This window comes from Thermobia domestica, chromosome 9 (assembly GCF_964235325.1).
Source record: "Thermobia domestica chromosome 9, izTheDome1.hap1.1, whole genome shotgun sequence".
Taxonomy (NCBI): domain Eukaryota; kingdom Metazoa; phylum Arthropoda; class Insecta; order Zygentoma; family Lepismatidae; genus Thermobia; species Thermobia domestica.
In genome coordinates this window covers 149170543-149191460 of record NC_137462.1, presented here as the reverse complement: position 1 = coordinate 149191460, position 20918 = coordinate 149170543, and the positions used below count along the sequence as shown (strand labels likewise).

General features: G+C 35.9%; 2 protein-coding genes across 3 annotated transcripts in view; one reads left to right on the top strand and one right to left on the bottom strand.

Moving 5' to 3' along the window:
- The window catches only part of LOC145694178 (general odorant-binding protein 56d-like), a 65587-nt gene that overhangs the window by 26427 nt on the left and 18242 nt on the right, over positions 1-20918 (top strand). The window lies entirely within an intron of this gene.
- The window catches only part of LOC145695094 (uncharacterized), a 31520-nt gene that overhangs the window by 6731 nt on the left and 3871 nt on the right, over positions 1-20918 (bottom strand). Inside the window, exons 1-9 of one of the 2 annotated variants that reach the window (XM_081771987.1) lie at positions 17413-17549; positions 14357-14448; positions 12803-12921; positions 8958-9094; positions 8279-8345; positions 5181-5346; positions 4480-4670; positions 2660-2825; positions 81-220 (exon numbers count right to left, since the gene is read on the bottom strand). In XM_081771987.1, the coding sequence (XP_081628113.1) occupies positions 81-220; positions 2660-2825; positions 4480-4670; positions 5181-5346; positions 8279-8345; positions 8958-9094; positions 12803-12921; positions 14357-14396 (1026 nt within the window). In that variant the 5' untranslated portion in view covers positions 14397-14448; positions 17413-17549. Of the gene's footprint in view, positions 1-80; positions 221-2659; positions 2826-4479; positions 4671-5180; positions 5347-8278; positions 8346-8957; positions 9095-12802; positions 12922-14356; positions 14449-17412; positions 17550-20918 lie in introns of those variants that run through there. The other variant, XM_081771988.1, reaches the window with a different exon arrangement.

Genomic DNA, 20918 nt, shown 5'->3' with positions numbered 1-20918 from the left:
TCACTAATTAAATGTTAATGACATATTTCGTGGTAATCAAGTGTAGATATTAATACATTATATTACATAATGGTACATACTCTGACATGAAAAAGGAATCCTTGCTGTGCCTCGTATTTGGAAGGTTTCCATAATCCACCTCCGTCTTTCCTTTTGATACACGTGGTCACAGATGGGAAATATCTTCCTAGAAGTATTAATATTACGACTGTTCTGGCATCTGGAAAAGAATGAAATATCAAGAACATTTGTAGGTAATTAATTTACGCTTATAAAGCGAGGTCCGGAAGTGGGCGTAACTCTAATTGGTGTTTTCTGACGGTTTTTGGTTTTACCTACATTCGTTTGGTAACACTGCTTGGCATTGTCTGGTAACATTCCTTTGCATTGTCTGGCAACATTGCTATCCATTTGTTTTCTGCTTGGTAACAGTTATCAGATCAGTTCCTGGCCGCTGGATTGGAAGAGGTTGTGCATCCAGCTCTTTGCCAGGCCTTCAAGAAGTCCCGATCTGACGATATCAGACAATGCTCCCTGGGCTTTCATGAAGCAACACGTAAGAAACACTCGATATCACACAACGCAGGAATTACGAGCAGCTGTGGAACACGCCTTCACCCTCGTTGACTCCGGAGTATCTCCGCAAAACATCTGCCAGAACTTTGTGCAGAATTCAGTTGTGTTATGACATGGATGGTGATCATACCTTTGTTTACGACTCTTACGACTTCAAGGTAGCTGTGTACAGACATTCTACCATAACTAACACTATACTGTTGAAACTAAAGGGGGGTACGCCCACTTTTGGACCACTTTATACTAATTTATTTGAATGTAAGTGCTAACTTTCTTACTGCATTCATTCTCATACCTGCAGAGGTTTGCTCTGTGATACGCAATGAATACTGTATATTACTTTAAGTCAATAATCAAAGAAAAAAGGAAATTACATTTTGTAAGCAATGGACAGCAGTCTGAAAAAAACACACACAAAAAGTATCATCTTTTGTAACTACACCCAGATTCGGCAAAGGGATAATGCGATGTTTCTTATATGCAAATATTGGGTCCAAATAATGGTGAAAACTAATCTTAATACGATACTTATCTATCGCCTATAAGTACGTGTATAAAAGCTGTACATGAAGTATATTATTTCAAGAACCAAAGGTTAAAGTCAACGTATGTATTTCTCTTTGGGAAGTTGCAACAGATACGGATAAAAAGAGATAAATTGAACAGCTTAATGAATCAAAATAGACAATTAACAACAAGTTAAAGACTACACGCTGCGGAAAAGCTCTTTCGTCACAAATTCTAAACATTAGTTTCATTCATTGCTACAAAAGGGATTTCATATCTGCTTATTAACCCTACTGAATCTATCTTCTTCATATACTGTTATTCAAGTAAATACTGATTTCAGGGATGTAAACTGGTCACTGAAGTCAGTATTTCAGACTCTTTGGGAGATTAAACGAAAAATGTTCAATTACTACACAGCAGTTGAAATATTTCTCGTGATCTGAGCTCAATAATGAAACAAAAGAATAACAGAGCTTTTTTAAGTGCTCGATATGTTGTCGATTTACAATTATCATTTATTTTTCTTCTAGATTTTGATTTATTCTGCTCGGACTTACGACTAAAAGGAGTCAAGGGAAAATTGCCGGAGCAGCTGTAATTGATCTTTTCTTTGCTTACGGGAGTAGGCTGAACAGTGTTGCGTTTTAATAATTATAGTGAACAATACTTAATGAAATAATAAACAATGTGTACACCATTTCTCCACAGTCACAACTTACTTCCATGCACTTCGATAAATTTTATTATAATTAGCAATTTTTAAAAAAGGGGGCAGGAAGGACTCGTAAACCTTATTCGCCTTCTGTGCAGATGGTATGGTAAAAATCAATACTGGATAATGAAAGTGTAAGTGTAAAGGCTAATATGGAACAGAGAAACAAAAGAGAACTTCTTCAGAAGGGAATTTGGAGGGGAGGGGATGAGAGTACAATGCTGTGACACTTAAAATGCGTCTTGATTTGTATACTTCAACAAACTTTTCTTATTAGATTACGCAATTTCTAGTTTCTTACTCCGATTATTCAAAGTATTCAAATGTTCTCGGAGGGAGTGACCGCCCCTCCCTTTAATCCGTCCGTGGTGTCATTCGTTTGGCTTTTCGCTACTAATTCAAAATGCTTTCCGAAACAAGTTGTCTTCTTGTGACAGCAGGGGGTGGAAGAAACAAACAAACCGTGAAAGGAAGAAAGAAGTGGTTTTGGGCTCTTCCAGTCCAGACCATTCTAACCACTGAGAAGTGAGAATCACAACGTGATTTTTCTGGTAAGAGCGTCCTTTTTAAAGCAGCTAACAAGCAAACAGATGGTCAGCCCTCTTCCCTCTGCAGCATACTTTTTATTCTCTGTTGCCAAACTTACTGAAGAATATATTGCAATTAATCTAACGCATGTAACGTAAATTGGAGACCGTGGTTGGATTTATATGGGTCTTGTCTATTTGTATTAAAAATTTCAAGTCATTACCTACAATACTTTGTTAGAAATTACCATATTAAAATTTACATGTTTTCAAATGGGAAGTTAGAAACATAAGCGAAGAGGTAGAAGATCCCCTTAATAAGAAAAATAATTACCTTCCCTGATGTTCTCCTGCAGCAAAAGTTCTACTAATGTGGCTCCGTCATTTGTTGTTTGTTTGGTCGTGGTAAGTATATGCTGAATCTTCTTTAAGTCTGCATTCCACGTTGAAAAAAATGTTATATCTTTCCCAGGATATAACTGGCCAAAATCAATGTCGATCTGAAAAGTAAAAGAAATTGTTGTCACATATATCTAACGCTGTTTGATGATATAATGTTCTATGCTTTCTTATCTTTATACAAAAGTTTGGTAATATAGTTTTCTTTGAAGTTCATTAAATAATCTTTGTTTCAACAGAGCGTTTTTAATCAAGTTATGAACATCAATGGCATTCACCCCACTATAGTATCCATTTTCAGAAAATACTATGTCTGATTGAAAAAGAAATCCCAAAGTAGGCATGTAAAAAACAACTACTTAGAGTGGAACTGATAAAATACACGCAAATATAAAACAAACTTCCAAGCGCTTTCGCATTTATGGAGTCGTCATACAGGGACGCAAAGACGAAAGTGGAATAAGAAATAGAGAAAGACACAAGGACCGCACCTATACCAACAGTGATTTCTCCACAAGGTTCTCTACTTTCTCGTATGAGTACTTGACAGCAGTCACGTGATCACATGACCACCATAGCACCTAGCAGAAATATGGCAAAATGAAATGAAATCTTTGAGTTTTACGTCTCACGGTTATGCCGGTTAGGCTAAAGGAGACGGTGATGATGAGAGATGAATGAAATGGTGGAATGAAGAAAGTGGGAGAACCCGAGAAAACCCACGAGCACGGTGTTTGTCCACCACAAAGTCCACACGGCGGGAGCAGGGTTTGAACCCGGGACCCCAAGCACCGGAGGTGAACGCTCTACCACTGAGCCACCGCGCCCCCCCAGAAATATGGCGTAACTCGTCTTACTCTGTATCTTTCTTCTTCCACTTTCGTCTTTCTCTTCCTGCCTAACAAAGCCATAAAAGGTGAAAGCTCTTAGAAGCTTTTTTTTCTTTCTTAAATCTTTGCGCGCATGTACTGCACGTGTATTTTATCTAATTTCTGGTAACTGTTTTATACATTGGTTGGTTTTTAATTACACAAAAACGTGTCTTTAACGTAAGCTTACATAATTCTGAACCTTCTGCCGCTGATGCTGGTATATTTGTAAATTAAAATAAACTATTAAATGTTTTCATAGGAACATTATCAACAAGAGTGAGGATGTGGGGCTGATCGGGGAGCGGGCTGGTTAGCGTAGAGGTTAACTTATTGGCATTGTACGTCGAAGACAAAAGATCTATTTTCGGCCCACTCGCACTTTTTCACTCTGATTTTTCATTATTTCTGAATCTATACAGGATTTGGTGTACTGAAAATCCGGTTGATTTTCTCAGAATTACTAAACGTTCTACCTGCTACAAGATGCACCATCTCGTCCATCAGCTTACTCACAGGAAAAAATTAGAACCGAAAAACTCCGAAACATAGTGCAAGACAGGGTACAACTTCATACACCGAAAAACACTTATAAACTCTCTCGCCTCCTGCTAGGTGCTTTTTTTGCAAAGAAAAACTGCCGTGTTCGCAATTTATATATAGCATCAGCATAAGACCCTTATGTTCATGATTTTTTTTAACTCATTAAATTTTGTTACGCGTTTTTTTTTTTTTTTTATTTTTTCATTTTCCTTTAAGTAAAGTTCGTTCTGTGATACGGAATTACACTTCCATAAAATAATATAAAGGTATTTTCTTTCTTCGGTTACATTCATAAAATAATAATAGAAAGATGTAAACTTCTTAGCAATATCACTACACTTACAAGTGTGTATCCAAGAGGCTGTTTTAAAGCAGGAAATTCCTTGAAGTAGGAGCTGATATCCTTCTTTGACTGAATGTAATTTGCTCTCCGATTTAATGTCGTTTGTTTCCACAGATCACACACTTTCTCCCATGGCTCTATATTATTTCTCAACCACGTGAGAGCTTCCTCGGCAAATTCATCAGTGGACTCTGAAAATAAAGGACACCATCTACATAATTCAGTGTGAAAGAAACGTACATACTCAGTATACGTAAATACATATGTATTAATTTCTAGGACAGAAGTACAAGAAATAATATTTCAATAAACATGTGAAACAGACAGTATTATACTTCTGAACACAATTGTCATATGAGGTGTTCGGAACATGTATTTACAAAACGTCCCGTTAATATATGAAAGCAGTGATAGAGTTTTACACACAGATGAACAGCAGATATACTGATTGCACAAATTCACGGAAATTTGTTGATTTATAATGAAGGTAGTGCCCTTGAACTGTGAATCTGTTGATTGACCATAATACGTAAATATGTGCAACCATGTAAAAAATCGGCAGGCATCTTTTTAGGAAGTTTTGTACCCTTGTCTGAATATAAAATAGCATAAAACACTATGCATCGTGATTTACTGATAAAATTAGAATACAGAATTTATGAACATGAAAGTAAATAAATGAAAAAGAACTATGAACGCACCATCTAAATCGACTTCGGTAGAAGTTGTAGCTGCACACCGGTTTCTCAAAGGCAAAACACCACTTTGCCGCAAATACCTTCTTGTGTTGCAATATCTGTCCCAAAGTTTCCCTCTTGCCAAAACCTTCTTCCCTTGAGCAACTTTATAGGGGACGTAGTAAGTATGCTATTTGAAAAACAAATCACTGTTATAATATACAGTCCTGATATCCTATTGCACAACACAAAATTACAATTAAACTATATTATTTCCACAGAGAAACAAAATACATGGAAACCTGTTTAAAACGAAACTTATATAAACCGGAAATTTGCCGAAGATGAATAGTTTTTAGTCCCGGCAACTCTGTCTGATTTGCCATATGGTAAAGATTTTTCTCTTAACTGATTGCCAGCTCGAAACGTAGGGGCACTGTAGTCTGTCTGTCTCTGCGTTGGCGTTACTACTGAACTTCTGTTTTCAATAGTTAAGATCTTTCGGCCGTGAACAAGAATGGAGATAATGTTTCTGTTATTTAAGTTACCTGTTTCCTGTTTTTGTTGATACACACATAAGCACTTTTCTACTGTCAAAACTTTCTTTATAAATTAAAGACTTACTGCTTGCTACTCCGTCATTACACATGCATTTCCAAGAATTCGGTCATTTTTGAAAAAAAAATGGTAAAAATTTAGACCAGTTGTTGAAAATTTCCATTGTTTCTGCTGCAGAAAATGTGGTTTCAGTGTGGCGTGTTTGTGTGCCCAGTGTTGAGCACAAATACGGCAAAAACAAATGTTATTGTTACTTTGGAGGACACAATACGATTATTGAAGAGAGAAAGAGAGACAATGTTTCTAAAATATAAAGTTCATTTCAAATGTTGCAAACGCAAATTTCCAACACTGAAACCCAGAAAATGAAAACAATCCTTAAAAGGCGGTGAAAATGTAAAGAGGGATGTGAGAGGAAATACATAATAAAATAATACATACTTGTAGTTTCTACTTTAAGCATCTATCTTATTCAAATAAGTTCACTTTGTAAATTGAGTTTATGTTGTAAATACATTTTTGTGTTAATTAATCTTTCACCTCAACCATTTTAACCTAGGTATAGTACTACGAGATTATTTTTACCAGCAGTTATTGTTACAGAACTTAACTTTTCGAATTTGCATACAACGGAAAATTATTTTGTTCCTTGACGTTCCGTCTTATACAAGTTTCACTGTATATATATGCTGTAAATTAGACATATTGGAATTTCTTTTTTTTTTTTTTTCTGGATTCCTTTAGTACTTCAATAAAATGAGCATTGAAAAATGTATTCTGATAAGTTATGGAAAACGTTCACTTGTAAGTTAAATTGTAAATTTCTCCTTGTTCTGAAGACAATGATAAAATAAATATTAATACAATTAAGTCTAATTTTCAATGGGTGTTCAGAAACTATACCGGCGAAATCGGAAGATGATAGTTAATATAATTCTAAGCAAAAAAGCTTCTACACATATCCGATTCTCAGCGGCCTGACACCTACAGGTTGGTAACCATTCTGTACATTTTTCCAAAACAAAAATGTATTACTCATCCTGTATTTTTTCTAAAGGTCATCTATGATGCATTTGAATGGTGACAGAATGGCCTTTCCAAGGGTATATGGCACGTGACGATAGTTGCGTTGGAAGGAGCCTCATGAAGCTAATTTTCAGAACAAAATATCTTTCTTCCAAGAGCTTCAAGAAACACGGTTGCCAACACTGTCGCCAAATAGGAACGACAAAAACTTACGCATCAACTTCAATTTTTATGCTGAATAATGTCGCAAAATTTATATTTTATATATATATATATATATACATAGGATGATGCATTTAAAATTTGCCACCCCTATATCTTCGAAACGACTGCGAATATGAGAAAACGCTAAAACACGTCCATCATTATTTTAAGGGGCTTGAATTTTCAGCTATAAAAGATCCCCCTAAACACCCCATATAGCGGTATCTGGAGTCAACTTGAAAATTTTAAATAGCAAAGGGGGTCGAGTGATATATCGTTGGAAAGGTCTCGACAAGAGAAATATTTTACCGAGAGTTTCAAGTCCCTATGTTGACTCCATCTAAAATGGCTCGGGTTCACATTCTTTCCAACGATATATCACTCGACCCTCTTTGCTATTTAAAAATTTGAAGCTGACCCCATGTACCCCCATATGGGGGTACCTGGAGTGGACCGTTTATAGCTCAAGATTCAAGCTCCTTAAAATAGTAATGGACATGTTTTTGTGTTTTCTCATATTTACAGTCGTTTCGAAGATACACTGGGTGCCAACGGACTTTATGGACACAAAATGGGAACCTCCGCCATTTAGGATAGGGTCAACATTGGGACTTGAAACTTTCGGCAAAATATTTCTCTTGACGAGACCTTTCCAACGATATATCACTCGACCCCCTTTACCATTTAAAATTTTCAAGTTGACCCACGTACCTCCATAGGGGGGTACCTGGGGTGGACTTTTTATAGCTCAAAATTCAAGCCCCTTAAAATAATGATAGACGTGTTTTTGCCTTTTCTCATATTCGCAGTCGTTTCAAAGATATAGAGGGTGGCAAATTTTAAATGCACCACTCTGTATATATATATATACTACAGTATCAGAAAGAAAAATAAAATTGTCCTTATACAATCGAATTACTTTTATTAAAATGAAGAGTTTTTTTCTTCCTCCACAACTTCCCTTCCAACTCCACTATCGTCATATATACATCAGTGGAAAGGTGCTTCCATTGCCGTTCAAATACGCCATGCGTCATCTCTTTAAAGTACATACAGGATGAGTAATAAAATTTTGTCCTGAACAAATTTGTATAAAATATTTACCAACCTGTAACTATCAGACCGTTGAAAATTGTACATATTCTTATGGGATCATTTTTGCTTAGAAGTACATCAGCTATTATCTCCAAAAGTTGTCAGTATGGTTTCCAAACACTCTTCAAAGAATCATAAAATACTCCACGACTTTTAAATTTTTTTCCAGTGAACGCAAAGAAAAACGAAAAATTAGCAATATACAAGAATTCCCTCACCTAACTGAATTTTACACAAACCTTGTTTTCAGCCGGAAACAATCGTACAATCGCCTCACTTATTGAAATGAATGACTGTCTACTGATCCTGTAAGACAAAAAATGAAATTTCACAAAGCAATTCCCATAGAAGCTTGAATAAATATTAAGAGACGACGCTCCATTGGGGAGGAAAAAAAAAAAACACTTGTTTATAAATTTTGTAACACTGGCACTAAAGAAAGAAGTGAATGTTTAGTTTCATTAAGTCAGGCAAATAAACGAACTGTAATATTTAATACAACTCAACGTGTTCCAAGTTACTGCAAACAGTTATTAATCAATCCAAAGGGTGCTATGCAGTCATCAGAACACTTTCAAATTCCAACTGATCCATATTGTTGTGTACCACAATGAGCAACTAACGAATTAATGCGTTTGAACTTTTGCTTTGATAATTTCAATGCATTTTGAGACCAAATTAATCCTAAAAACAGAACTACAAACATACTTGTAATATAGATCATAAGTGAAAAATACTGTCACGGTGATAAACGCAATCAATACCGTCGAATATGTGCCATGTGAAAACGAGATTCTACTCGGAATTCTTAGTGAAGACGATAAATGTATAGGACAGCAATTACTTAATATTTAAGACTATTGCATTTACATTATCTTTAACATACGATACCACAAAACTTAACGAAACGATCTGTACCTTTTATCTGCGCCAATATATCGAACGATGACATCTGTTAATAAACTGCGAGCTCTGCTATTAAGATGTCCCAAATTCTTGTGCGTAGATAATACTTCTTTTCCTTGCAGTGAACTATTCAGAATCTTCTGCAAGTCCTAGAACAAGGTACTTGTGATCATAGAATTTGAAATAAAACAAAACTTAAACAACAAAAGCAAAACTATAAAATAATTTGATATCACTTATGTTAAGATCACATAAACGTGAATACGTATAACCAGACGTATTTTATTTCAAAAATTTACAAAAAGAAACTCTTGTTTTCTACGAAAAACAAAAACTAGCATGAGCATTAGGGATATGACTTTTTAACTTTTTACAAAATTTTAAGTTTCCTGATGTTGTATTTAATGAACTTTTGCCTATACGTTAGTTCTCTAGTGTTATTTTCGTTCGGGGTTGGAAAAACGTCCCGCACCTAATCTACTTTCATATGCGAGGTAAGTGGAAAACACGATATATGATAAGAATTTTTGATTCGCGAAACATGATAATGAAAAGAAGTCTGGCATCTAGGAAAGGTTTAATAGACATTGGTATAATATAAATTGTGGTAATGTAATCTATTTATTGTATATTTACAACCAAAATGGACAGATCTTTGTCTGCACATCAACCCATCAGGCACGCAGAAATTCAAAGATTCTTATGTAAATAACACATTGTGTTTTGTTGTAAGTTATAAGTAAGCAACATAGATACAAGTTATTTTCCAAATTTTAATTTATACTATGCACATTAAACACTTTTGCAAATCAGTTTTATTGGTTGTTACGAGCCTAGTAGGTTGATTTGCCGGTGATAAAACTTTAGTATTCTTTGCTTTTATACGTATTTGCAACAGTGCTTCCCTCAATTGTCTTTCTAATTGCGATCTCTTCTATTTTTAGATTAAAAATGTCATTCAAAACCAAAAGATCAAAATCAGCAGTTGAATCAGCTGGAAAAAAGTGGACACAGAATTTAGCGACATGTAGAAAACGCCAACCCAGCATACCAGAAATGAAAACGGACATGAGTGAAATGTGTAAAATGCCTACAAACAGAGATATAGTTGGTAGATATTTGGGGTTGTGCGATGAACTGAAAGGGCAGTCGGATAGAATAAAGATAATCTCTTAAGAACTGTGTAGACTTTGGGAGAAGCTGAATTTTCCTTTGCTTACTATGCAGCAAATTTCAACAAAAGTTGCCAAGCTGATACAGTTGTTCGTAAAATATAGAAAAAGGAGGAATGAGGTATTTGAAAAATCTCTCACTAGTGTCTTCGATATTACAAAAGAAAAAGGAAACTGGCTTTGCAGTGAAGACAAAGAAAGTTGCCTCTATATTAACGAGAGAAAGTTGCCTCTATATTAACGATCCATCCTTCAAAAAGGTGAAGCAGCTCAATTCATCCGTGTACAAGCCAAGTGCAACATGTGAGTATCAGTGATACTGAAGAAGGTAAGGTCAGCAGTGACTCTGAATTTTCAGAAGAGCTTCCCCCTATGAAACGTAAGTATCAAGCAACAAAATCTGCAGCCAAACTCGTGTCAAAACTGTCTTTGTCTACAACTTGGCTGAGGAACAAATAAATGTACCCACAATCGGGGATTTTGCGTCGAATGATCAAGGAAGATGAAACAATGAAGAACCGGCTTAAAGAAATTTTCGGTGAACAGGAATTCTGCTTGCATTTTGATGGGACGAGAATAGGAAGAAAAGATTATCAAGTGCAGAATTGTGAAAGAAGTCTTCGGCTTGGAGTTTTGGTTTGTGAAAGCAGATCCGCCGAGAACATCTATATCTTACTGCAAGCCTTGTTAGATGAGTATAATGAATGGAGGAGTATTAATATGATCATTTCTGACATCACAGCATTGAATAGGCCACAAAAGTGGTGTTGTTGTTAGACTCCAGAGACATTTTGAACAAATGTGTTTCGATGAGCCTCAGTTTATAGGATGTCAGCACCATATTCTTGACCTGGTTCTGCGACAATGGATGGATTCAGTATTCCCAATAAAATCACGGTCATCCAGCTTCAACTATCAATTCATTGAAGATGTTTTGGCTGGGTATGAGGATTTACAAGAAAACTATTCTGGCACAGGAAAGGTACCGCCAAGTGAAAACCCAGAATTGAGAAATGATTTTCGGTTTCTATTTGAACCTCGCGGAGGATCTAATTTCTACCGGAAGGAGAACAAATGGCCTCAGTTGAACTGGCAGAAGCTACCTTTTCTCAACAATGATAGATGGAAGTCACGTGCAATCTATGCATGGTTACTTTTTTTCTACTTCCAAAATGGAGAGATCAGCTACAACGTACTTGCGACTTCATCGCAACTAGATGGACAAAAGTGTGGTTTTCAATTCAGCACTATACAGAGAACATATACAATGAATTGTATGCTGCTATCTCCGACCTAAAGTGTTCTAAAGCTTTAAAGAGTTTTTCTGCTCACTGGGTAAAATAACGTTCTATGCTGGATGTGCCTCGCTCAAATATGGTGGCTGAGCGAGCTGTGAAAGTGATGCAAGAGCATCACAACACTTGCAAAAGTGGCAAATATCTCATCAGAAAGTTCATTAACAGTAATTCACAAATTTAAAACTATTTTACTAATGTATTGTATAGAATATTCAGTGCCAAATGCAGACTGTGTAAGTAGGCGAATATTCTTTTAATGCTAAAACAGCATCAATGTAGGTGCGGGAGCTTTCTTTACAATTAAACAAAATCAAAGACATTTTCGAGGTTTGCAGCCAAATATTCATTGTTTGCCACCCCAGGCTTTTCAATTTGAAAAAAAGTCATATGCCTAATGAGCATGTATGTGTAAAAGTACACATATATCCCAAATTTCGTCGAAATGGGTGCAGTATTTTTTTTTTTTTATTTTATTTTATTTTTTTTATTTTTATTTATTATTATTATTATTATTATCTTTTTTTTTTTTTTTTTTTTGCTATCTCTGGTGATTACCTGAAAAAGAATTTCATTTTCAACGCATCACAACTTTGACAATTTTTCAGATGGAAATTTTATTTTGATGTCACTTGCAATCTTTTCTACCAGAAAACAAATGTTTTAAATTTCATTCATATCTGTTTCGTAGTTTTCGTAAACGAACAACGCCGAAATGCCATTTTTTGTATCCTAGAAGCGTAAGCACTAGTCGATCTACTTTTTAAAGCCTTGCTTGCAGGGCGACCGTCCTGCCTGATAACTAGAGTTGGTTTTTAGTTTAGCGTCCCTTTCAGCAGCGAGGCTACATGAGACGTGGACCTACTGATTAACGTGGAATCCGAACCACATGAGCTCCCGCTGGAAATCGAACCCGGGTCCCCCACGCCATGCCTGATAACGTACACGTAGAAGAGTTTAATAACAGTCCAAGAGCCGATTTGAATGAATGTGGTATCAAATGAGTACATTAAATAAGGTTATAAAGAATATGAGTTATGTTTACATTGAGTTCGTCCTACCAAACAGATGCTCACTCTTGCGGTCATAAAAGATGTGTGACTAACTGATTATTACGATCTGGAAAATTAAACTTTAAATCTAGTAACGGTTACACAAGCTATACCAACATACTTATATATACGTAAATCTTCTATGGAAATACGAAGAATAGATAGTCTCTTTGAGGATAAACGGACACTTACAATCAGTTTTATTTGTCCATTTCATCTGTGAAGAACCATTCAAGTGAAAATATATCTTTGGATGTGAATTTTCATCAATTTCATGGGCTCTTTACGTGAAATACAAGGTAATTTTACACTAGGAACAATGTGTTGTGAAAACTTACGAATTCCTCTTTTGCTGCACTTTCCTTCACTTGGGGGTCTTCCATCAACGGGCTATTTTTGCAGATATCTACATCTGTGAATGTATCTCTTGATCCTGCCGAACCACATACTACATCAACTGGAATACACAATAAATAAATAAATAAATAAAATAATGCTGTAAGAATTCTATATTAACCTATCCTTATTCTCTCTCTCAAATAAATTAATTGAAGTACCTTCATTACACGTAAAAGCAATCACCCTAAGCAAACAGAAATGCATGCTGGCGTTAGGACTTCACACTTTGACATATTTTCTTTTACAAATCAAAACCAGGAGTGGACCGTATATACCCATGTAACGGCTGCGCTTAAGTAATACTTGCACCCACGCTTTAAAAGTGAATTGAAACAAAAGTGGCCTGCTCGGACTGCCATTCTGATGGAGGTTTTCCTTAGTCGTACCAGGATAATGGAAGCAAGAACTGAAATATTTCCAGGTCACTACACCTCTGTCCCAGTCAGAGGGCCATAAATAAAATTCAAGGGAACTCACATAATGTCTACATCCGAAAAACGATAATTTTCTCTACTGGAATATATAATTAAAAGTTTAAAATCATAAAATATGAATACGCAACTTACCACTGTCCTAATTGCTAATATATATTATAGTAGTGTAGTATTTCAAGAGCTTTTCGACTGGCATGTTCACGCGAATCTTCTGTATATTAATATCATGTTATAAAATGCGAGAGATGTTCAACTCAAGGTAAGAAATAAGAAGTAAGGAAGAAATTAATAATATTTATATATTCATTTGAAGACACAATTGAACTCACTTGTGAGTGCTCATCGCATCACTGTGTCTTACACCATTTTTTTAACAATTTGAGGAAAAGTATCTCAGCAACCTGATGCTTTGATCATGGAATCTGTTTAAAGAAAGAAAAATAGTATATATTGTTTCTTTTCTTCCTTTTTTCTTAAAAAAAATTCAGTTAAAAGTCACTTGCATTTTATAATAAGTTTCTCATATGCGAAAGGACGGTAGGAAAGTTCTCGAAATAAGGGCTATTTCAATTTATACGAGCGACTGGGACACTTACCCTTTAATTATCTTATCTATTTATTAACAACATTCCAAATACAGCTGAAAGGCATTTCACATTGAAACAAATAACAACAAAGGAAGGAAAGGAGCTTCGAAGCCGGCGAGGCGGGTCATATATTCAAGGTACCATACAGACATATGCCTAATGAAACTAAGAAAAACCCTGGAAAACAATTGTTACGATGACCTGCCTCAGGATTCGAACCAGGGACCTCTGCATACGCTAACCACTCACACACGCTCGCTCGGTTATCTACTAACTGCAATAGGACACAAAATGCTTATCTTTAACTATTACCATTTTTCCATGCTCATTTTTCATTTTCATGCAATAAAACAGATAAATATTAATCCGAAAATAAATGTTTAAACATGTTTTCTAGCGGTGTTAGTTGGATGTGTCTAATTAAAAATACTTTTCTACGTAAGTCATTGAGATAGAATTACAATCTACTCACAAGGTTCCTCGTAACAATACAATGTGCTTTCCATTTGCATTGCTTATCCTATCTCCACCACCAACACTAGGGAAAAAGGAAATAGTTGTCACCTGGAATAAAAGGTTATTATTAGCTTCATTAAATACAATGATTAAAAAACATAAATGCATATAATTACATAGCGCAACTGCGTACGCGCGTAATTTCCCTTAAAGTGTTAACAACTGTTGATTGCCGTTACTTTTATTTTTTATCTTATGACAACGCACAGATTCAACAACTTCAAGATGCCTTTTCTTGAACGTGTGCTGATCATAACCAGTTTCATGTCAATTTTATTAATGCATTTTAGTTGTTTGTGGCATTTCATGTTAAGTGAACCAATGGTCCCCACTCCACCATCTATAATTTGTTTAAACTTTTGCTCCAATGTTACCTGACACAAAAATGAAGATTAGTCTTTTGTAGTCCGGCTATCTCAAAATAACCCTTGTAACAGCAACAATAAGTACTTTTTTTTAAGTGCGTCATTGTTCACTGAAAGGTCTAACAAACTTCAAAACTTGCTACCTGAGAGAGAGAGTTAGTCATCAATTCCCATGGATGCGCAGAATTTGTACATAAAATTCACAAAGTTTGCTTAAAACAAAGTGTGTGTGTGTGTGTGTGCAAGTGTAATGAGTGACAACGGTGTATGAAGTCAATTTAGTAGACTGATACTTGAAATAAATAAAAATGGTAGATGTACTATAGAATAAAGAAAACCTCAAATCTGAAGCACAGATTGTTTTAGGGGCATGCGATCTTATAAAAAGGAAAAGTACAAGATGTGAAAAATGAATGCTCTTCGTATCTCAAAATGATTATGTTGCCAAACTTGCACCAAATTGGAACCATAACCAATGGAAAGAATACGTTTTCATATAATTAGAAACACATTTTTACGTAGATAACTTTCTTGGTTTCTGGATGGTGGAAAAATAGCTATTAGGTCATTTCACACTGAATTCACTACCGACAGAATTTGCATACCATGTCGATGCAAGTAGTAATATTTGTAACAAAGTCGTAGGAAAGAAGAGAAGAGATGGGGATAAAGAATGGATGGAGAGAATGATGAAAAGGGGATAGAGGAATACAATACATTTTAGTAACATCATGCCAAAACTTACATTGAAGCCCTCCTAGCCTGTTAGTGAATAGAGTGCGTGAATAATTCACGCAGTCCCGGGTTCAATTATCAGTGGAAGAGCAACGAACACATTACAGTGTTTCTGATTTCACTTTAAAATGTAGTTTCACGTCTAATATAGCGTCAATGCTAAAATGGGACATTTAACTACAATTAACTAAATAACTTACACTAAGGCCAAATCTATGTCTTTCAACTTAGTAAAAAGGAACATTTGACTATTTTGATTGCTGTTACATTAAGTACCCAAAATCACGATCTGCAATACAACATCGAGCATGAAAATTGATATGATCACCGCACCTTGAAAAAACTGGCTGTAGTAACTTGTTCAATCTTTGCGTTATTGTAAAAATGAAAGTAAACTAACTAGAAACTTGATAGGTATTCCATATTTTCCAATATTATCTAACCAAATAAAAATTATTCTCAGAAGGTATTTCATCGACGCTTCCGATATTCTTTCAGAAAACATAATATATTTCTCAGAGGATTGACCCTCTGAAACAATCTGGTATCTATCAAGTCGAATGCAGTTAAGGACAGAGATATACCTTGGTGAAACAGAGATATATTTATTAAGACTAGAAGAACCTGTTAGAGAATCAGATCAAACCGTCATTTCGGGACTTTCGCTACATTTAGGGCTCTCAATATGATATTCGTACTCGTAAGTTCTTGTATCTCTTTCATTTACCAAACTTACAATTAAGTTTACATTTACATTTTTCTGCTATCTTTAAATACATGTAAAACTGCTGCACTGTGCGCTATAATTTAAGTATTAAATTGCAAACATTATTACATGGATGATTATTATATTTTTAAACATTGTCTCTTTTACGGATTTTTTTCCCTGGAATCATCTGAAATGGATTACAATTTAACGTTTCGTTCAGAATATTAATTTACTGCCGTTGAAGAAAGTATGTGCATTCGATTTCTTGGTTTAAGTTTAGCGTCTCGTTCAGTAGCGAGGCTATATGAGACGTGAACCTACAGCTTAATGTCGGATCGGAACATGAGCTTCCGCCGGGAATCAAACCCGGGTCTATCGCGCCAAAGGCGCGTCACTAACCACACAAGCACTGAAGACCTCGTATGTGCACTCGAGTTTGAAAAAACTAGGAGGGTAACAAAGAAAAGATTTAAATCATTAGTTTCCTTGTTTTGTTCTGAGTTAGTAATAGTATGACTGGGTTTGGAAAAAGCTTGCTAATATTTTTTACGAGTGAATTAAACGTACAAAATTGTTTTCATTTTTTTCTTTCTTTTGCGAAGCATCAACTTTTACACTTACACATTGACACGGACTAATCCTTACAAAATGCAAGTACCATAAGTAACTTAACGCAAAAGACAAATTTTAAAACATTAAAGTGTAACAATTAAAGTTACATCTTCCTGACAGTTTCGGTATATTCCTGACACCATCTTCAGAGAGGGAATAGAATGGGAAAATAGTGGTAGCCTTTTCTCATTCTATTCCTCTATTTGAGGATGGTGTCAGAAGTACATTGAAACTGTTACCAAGATATTTTAATTTGGGTTGAGTTTAACGTCCCGTTCAGCAGCGAGGCTATATGAGAAGTGGACCTACTGATTAACGAGGAATCCGAACCTTATGAGCTCCCGCCGGGAATCGAACTCCGGTCTCCCACGCCAAAGGCGCGTATATTTTAATTTGGGCACTGTAAGGTGTTTATATTTACAAGTAAAACAGTTTGCTGAAAAAAATAGTGAGTATTATACCCAACACTTTCTCTACCGATTAAAATCGTAATACGGTTGACAATACACCTATGAATACGGTATTACAGGTACAATGATAACAAAGTACGATTATATTTGAGAAAAATAATAAGATATCAGTTATTTCTACCTCGCTATCACTAAAGGTACTGCCTTCTGAGCTGTGTGACAGGAAAGACACAGGGGATGAAGAAGTAGGAGATTTCATCTTCTGTTCCTTGTACAATTTATATTTTGATATAAATTTCATTCGTGGTCCAACTTTAGGAATTAATTCCTTTATTGCATCCACAGTTAAATTTTCGAATGCCTCATCATCGATTTCTTCCTCTGAAATAATAACAAATGTTTGTTCAATGAAATACACACATTGCACAAAGCTCCTATTTAACGAACAATATAAAGATTATGTCGGAATCTAAGGTACACGATGCTGGGTGAACATAAATTTTGAGCTCCTTTCGGGAATCGAATCCGTCATTCCTCACACCACAAGCGCTAGGCAAAACAAACTGGATGTGAAGAAGCTCTAAGGAAATAAAGAAATATGAATAAAACTTCCCTGAAATAAGAAAAAAATGAATCCTGCAACTCTTCATTCTTTCAATTTAATTTTATAAAACGACATGATAAAATTAGGCAGATTATACAAATATGTTCAACTTTTTGTCACGTCTTAGCTATGTTCTTCAATGTCATTCAAACCGGTTAGCATCTTAAAATATAGGTCCTGAGCGACATCTTTCCCATATTCCTATCTTTCAGTTGTGGGTCAGCTTCTTTAAGCCAAATGGCTCTTTTTTTTTAAAAAAAAAAAAACTATTCGGAAATACAGCTTAGTGATTGCATGTACAAAAAGTATTTATCCTACTTGGAAGTTGGGATACAAATAACTGAAGGTCTGTCCTGAAGAGGCAAAGTAGAACTAAGGAGGTACTGTTCTGTGCCTTTTCTCTTGATATTATTTCTTCATTTGTTTGGTCTTTCGGAAAATCTTACTTTTGATGACTTCAATATGTGAATGGAATGAAGGATCTGTCAATGCTAATGAGGAAAGCATAATTACTATTGCAAAAATATCTTTAATTGAGTAAACAGGAATGAAGTATAAACATCTAGCTTCATGTACCGCAGTTATGCCCTGTATGTTGATGGAGAAGAATCAACAAAGAAACAGCTGCTAAATTAAGAAAACCAAAGACAGGTCTTTTGTAATGGAACACCAAATCTTGGGAGTTACAGTTACTGTGATCTCAGAAATAAGCTGAGAAGAGGTAGAATATGCTTTAAAGAAAATGAAGACAGGGAAAGCAACTACAAGCTAAAACATGGGTGCTTAGGACCAGAAGTTGTCCTACCGCATACTATGGGATCTAATGAAAACAGTTTACAGACAAGAGAAAAATGCCAAGTCAGTGGAGAGAGAGAGAGAGAGAGAGAGAGTAGTACTGTATCTATATACAAAGAGAAGGAAGATGTACAAAATTGTGAAAATTACCGAGGAATCAAGCTGATGCCACATACAATAAACACTTGGACGATGAAGATTTAGAAAGAAAAACAACAGTTGAATCCATGCTACAGATGAGTACAACTGATACAATCAGTGGCGTCATTAGCTCTTAAATATTAAGGGGGGGGACACATGATATATCTCACATGTGCAAGTTATTTTCTAATTACATATTACGATTTGGTTTAATTTTATCGAAATAAATTAATGATATACCGTAACTCATGCAGTGCAAATAATAATAAAAAAAAATAAATAAATAAAATACTGGCCAGCTGGTAACTTTATACACGACACAGAAAATTATGGGGGGGGGGGGCATGTCCCCGTCACGCTAACGACGCCCGTAGATGCAATCTTATTAAAGCAAACAATGGAAAAGCGTCAGGGAAAGCAATAAGGATGCAGTATTTACTGAATGGGCAAAGACGTAAGAAAGAGTACCAAGTCAGGAAGTTTGGAGGTATATGAAAGGAAAATGGAACTCCAGTAAAGTACAGGAAGATTGTTCAAGATCCGTATACAAGAGCTAGTGTCCCGGTAAGAAGCAGTGTAGAAATAATACATCTTACTGCATTTAGAGTTGGACTGCACTATGGTTCGGAAGTGAAATCTCTATCTGGTAGCCCAAAACGCAACAGCCCAATACGAGCATAACCTAACCGTAACTACCCTACGCCAGAGGTCACAAAACTATCTGGATATGTAAGTCCCTCAATAATGAATAGGCACGAAACGAATATAATTAAAACGTAACTTACTCAAGGAAGCAGTCACAAAACTAGCTGTGTGTATTTTTGATTATTATCTATCAGAGTTGGTTGGTGTAAACCAAGATGGTTTAAATTTTTAAAAAATCCAATTGGTTTAAGCCAAAAATATAAAATAAATGGTTCACAGCCAGAGTGAACACAAATTATTAGTATCTTTATTCACTTCTAAGCAATTTAAATTAGGACGCTGTACTTCGGATGCAGTGAACTACTTGAATTAAAGTAATCTTCTGTAATCTGTATAATCTTTTGAAATTGTCCATTTATATCAATTATGAAATGAAATATTTAGTTTAACGTGCCAAGTTTATACACCGAAGCTAAGAAAGACGGTGATGATGAGTAATGACTGAAATGGTGGAATGGAGAAAGTAGGAGGAAATGGGAGAACCCCGAAAAACCTACGCACACGGTGTTGTCCGACAGACGGCCCACTGGCGCGAGCTGGGATCGAACGAGGGACCCCACGCACCAGAGGTGAACGCTCTACCACTGAGCCACCGTGTCCCCTTATTTCAATTTTAAGTCTGTAAAGTGATTTCACTTATGCAGTTGTCCTGAAGTGACGGAAAATATGCACAAGCATGCAAATCGGTTAAACATATTTCTATCACATGTCCTAAGGTTTAGTCTATAAACTCATCGCCTTCCTAATCAAGGGATCCCGAGTTCAAGTCCAGGTGAAGAACAATTTCTCTTGGATGTAAACCGAGTAGTGATTCAGGTCCAACCTTAAACTGTATTTCCCGTCCTTCATAACCTCACTGTTGAATAAGTATATATGGACCAGACATTTTCATTAATATGTAATCTCAACAAATAAAGTTTAAAGTGGAATAACGATGACCCCTACTATTTTTTTTTTTGAAAAAAAGGAATAAAGTAATTTGAGGGTACTGGTGCTATTGAGCTCGATTTCAACCCCTTTAGAAAAAACAAAAATGAAATCTCTAAGTTTTACGTCCCACGGTTATGCCGGTTAGGCTAAAGGAGACGGTGATGATGAGAGATGAGTGAAATGGTGGAATGAAGAGTAGGAGGAAACGGAAGAACCCCGAGAAAACCCACGAGCACGGTGTTTGTCCACCACAAAGTCCACACGGCGCGAGCTGGGATCGAACCAGGGACCCCAAGCACCGGAGGTGAACGCTTTAGAAAAAAACAGTAACCCGGTCAAACTCGAAGGCAAATGTCAACTAGCTCTGTTTTCCTCGCAATCGATGACTTCCAATTCCAACATGTGCAGCAGCTGTGCGTGTTACTGAAGACTAGCCTTCGGCTAGCTGGAGGTCTCGCACCTTATAAACCCACAAGTATGCCAAATGTCATCCGCAGATGTTCAGGAAAAGT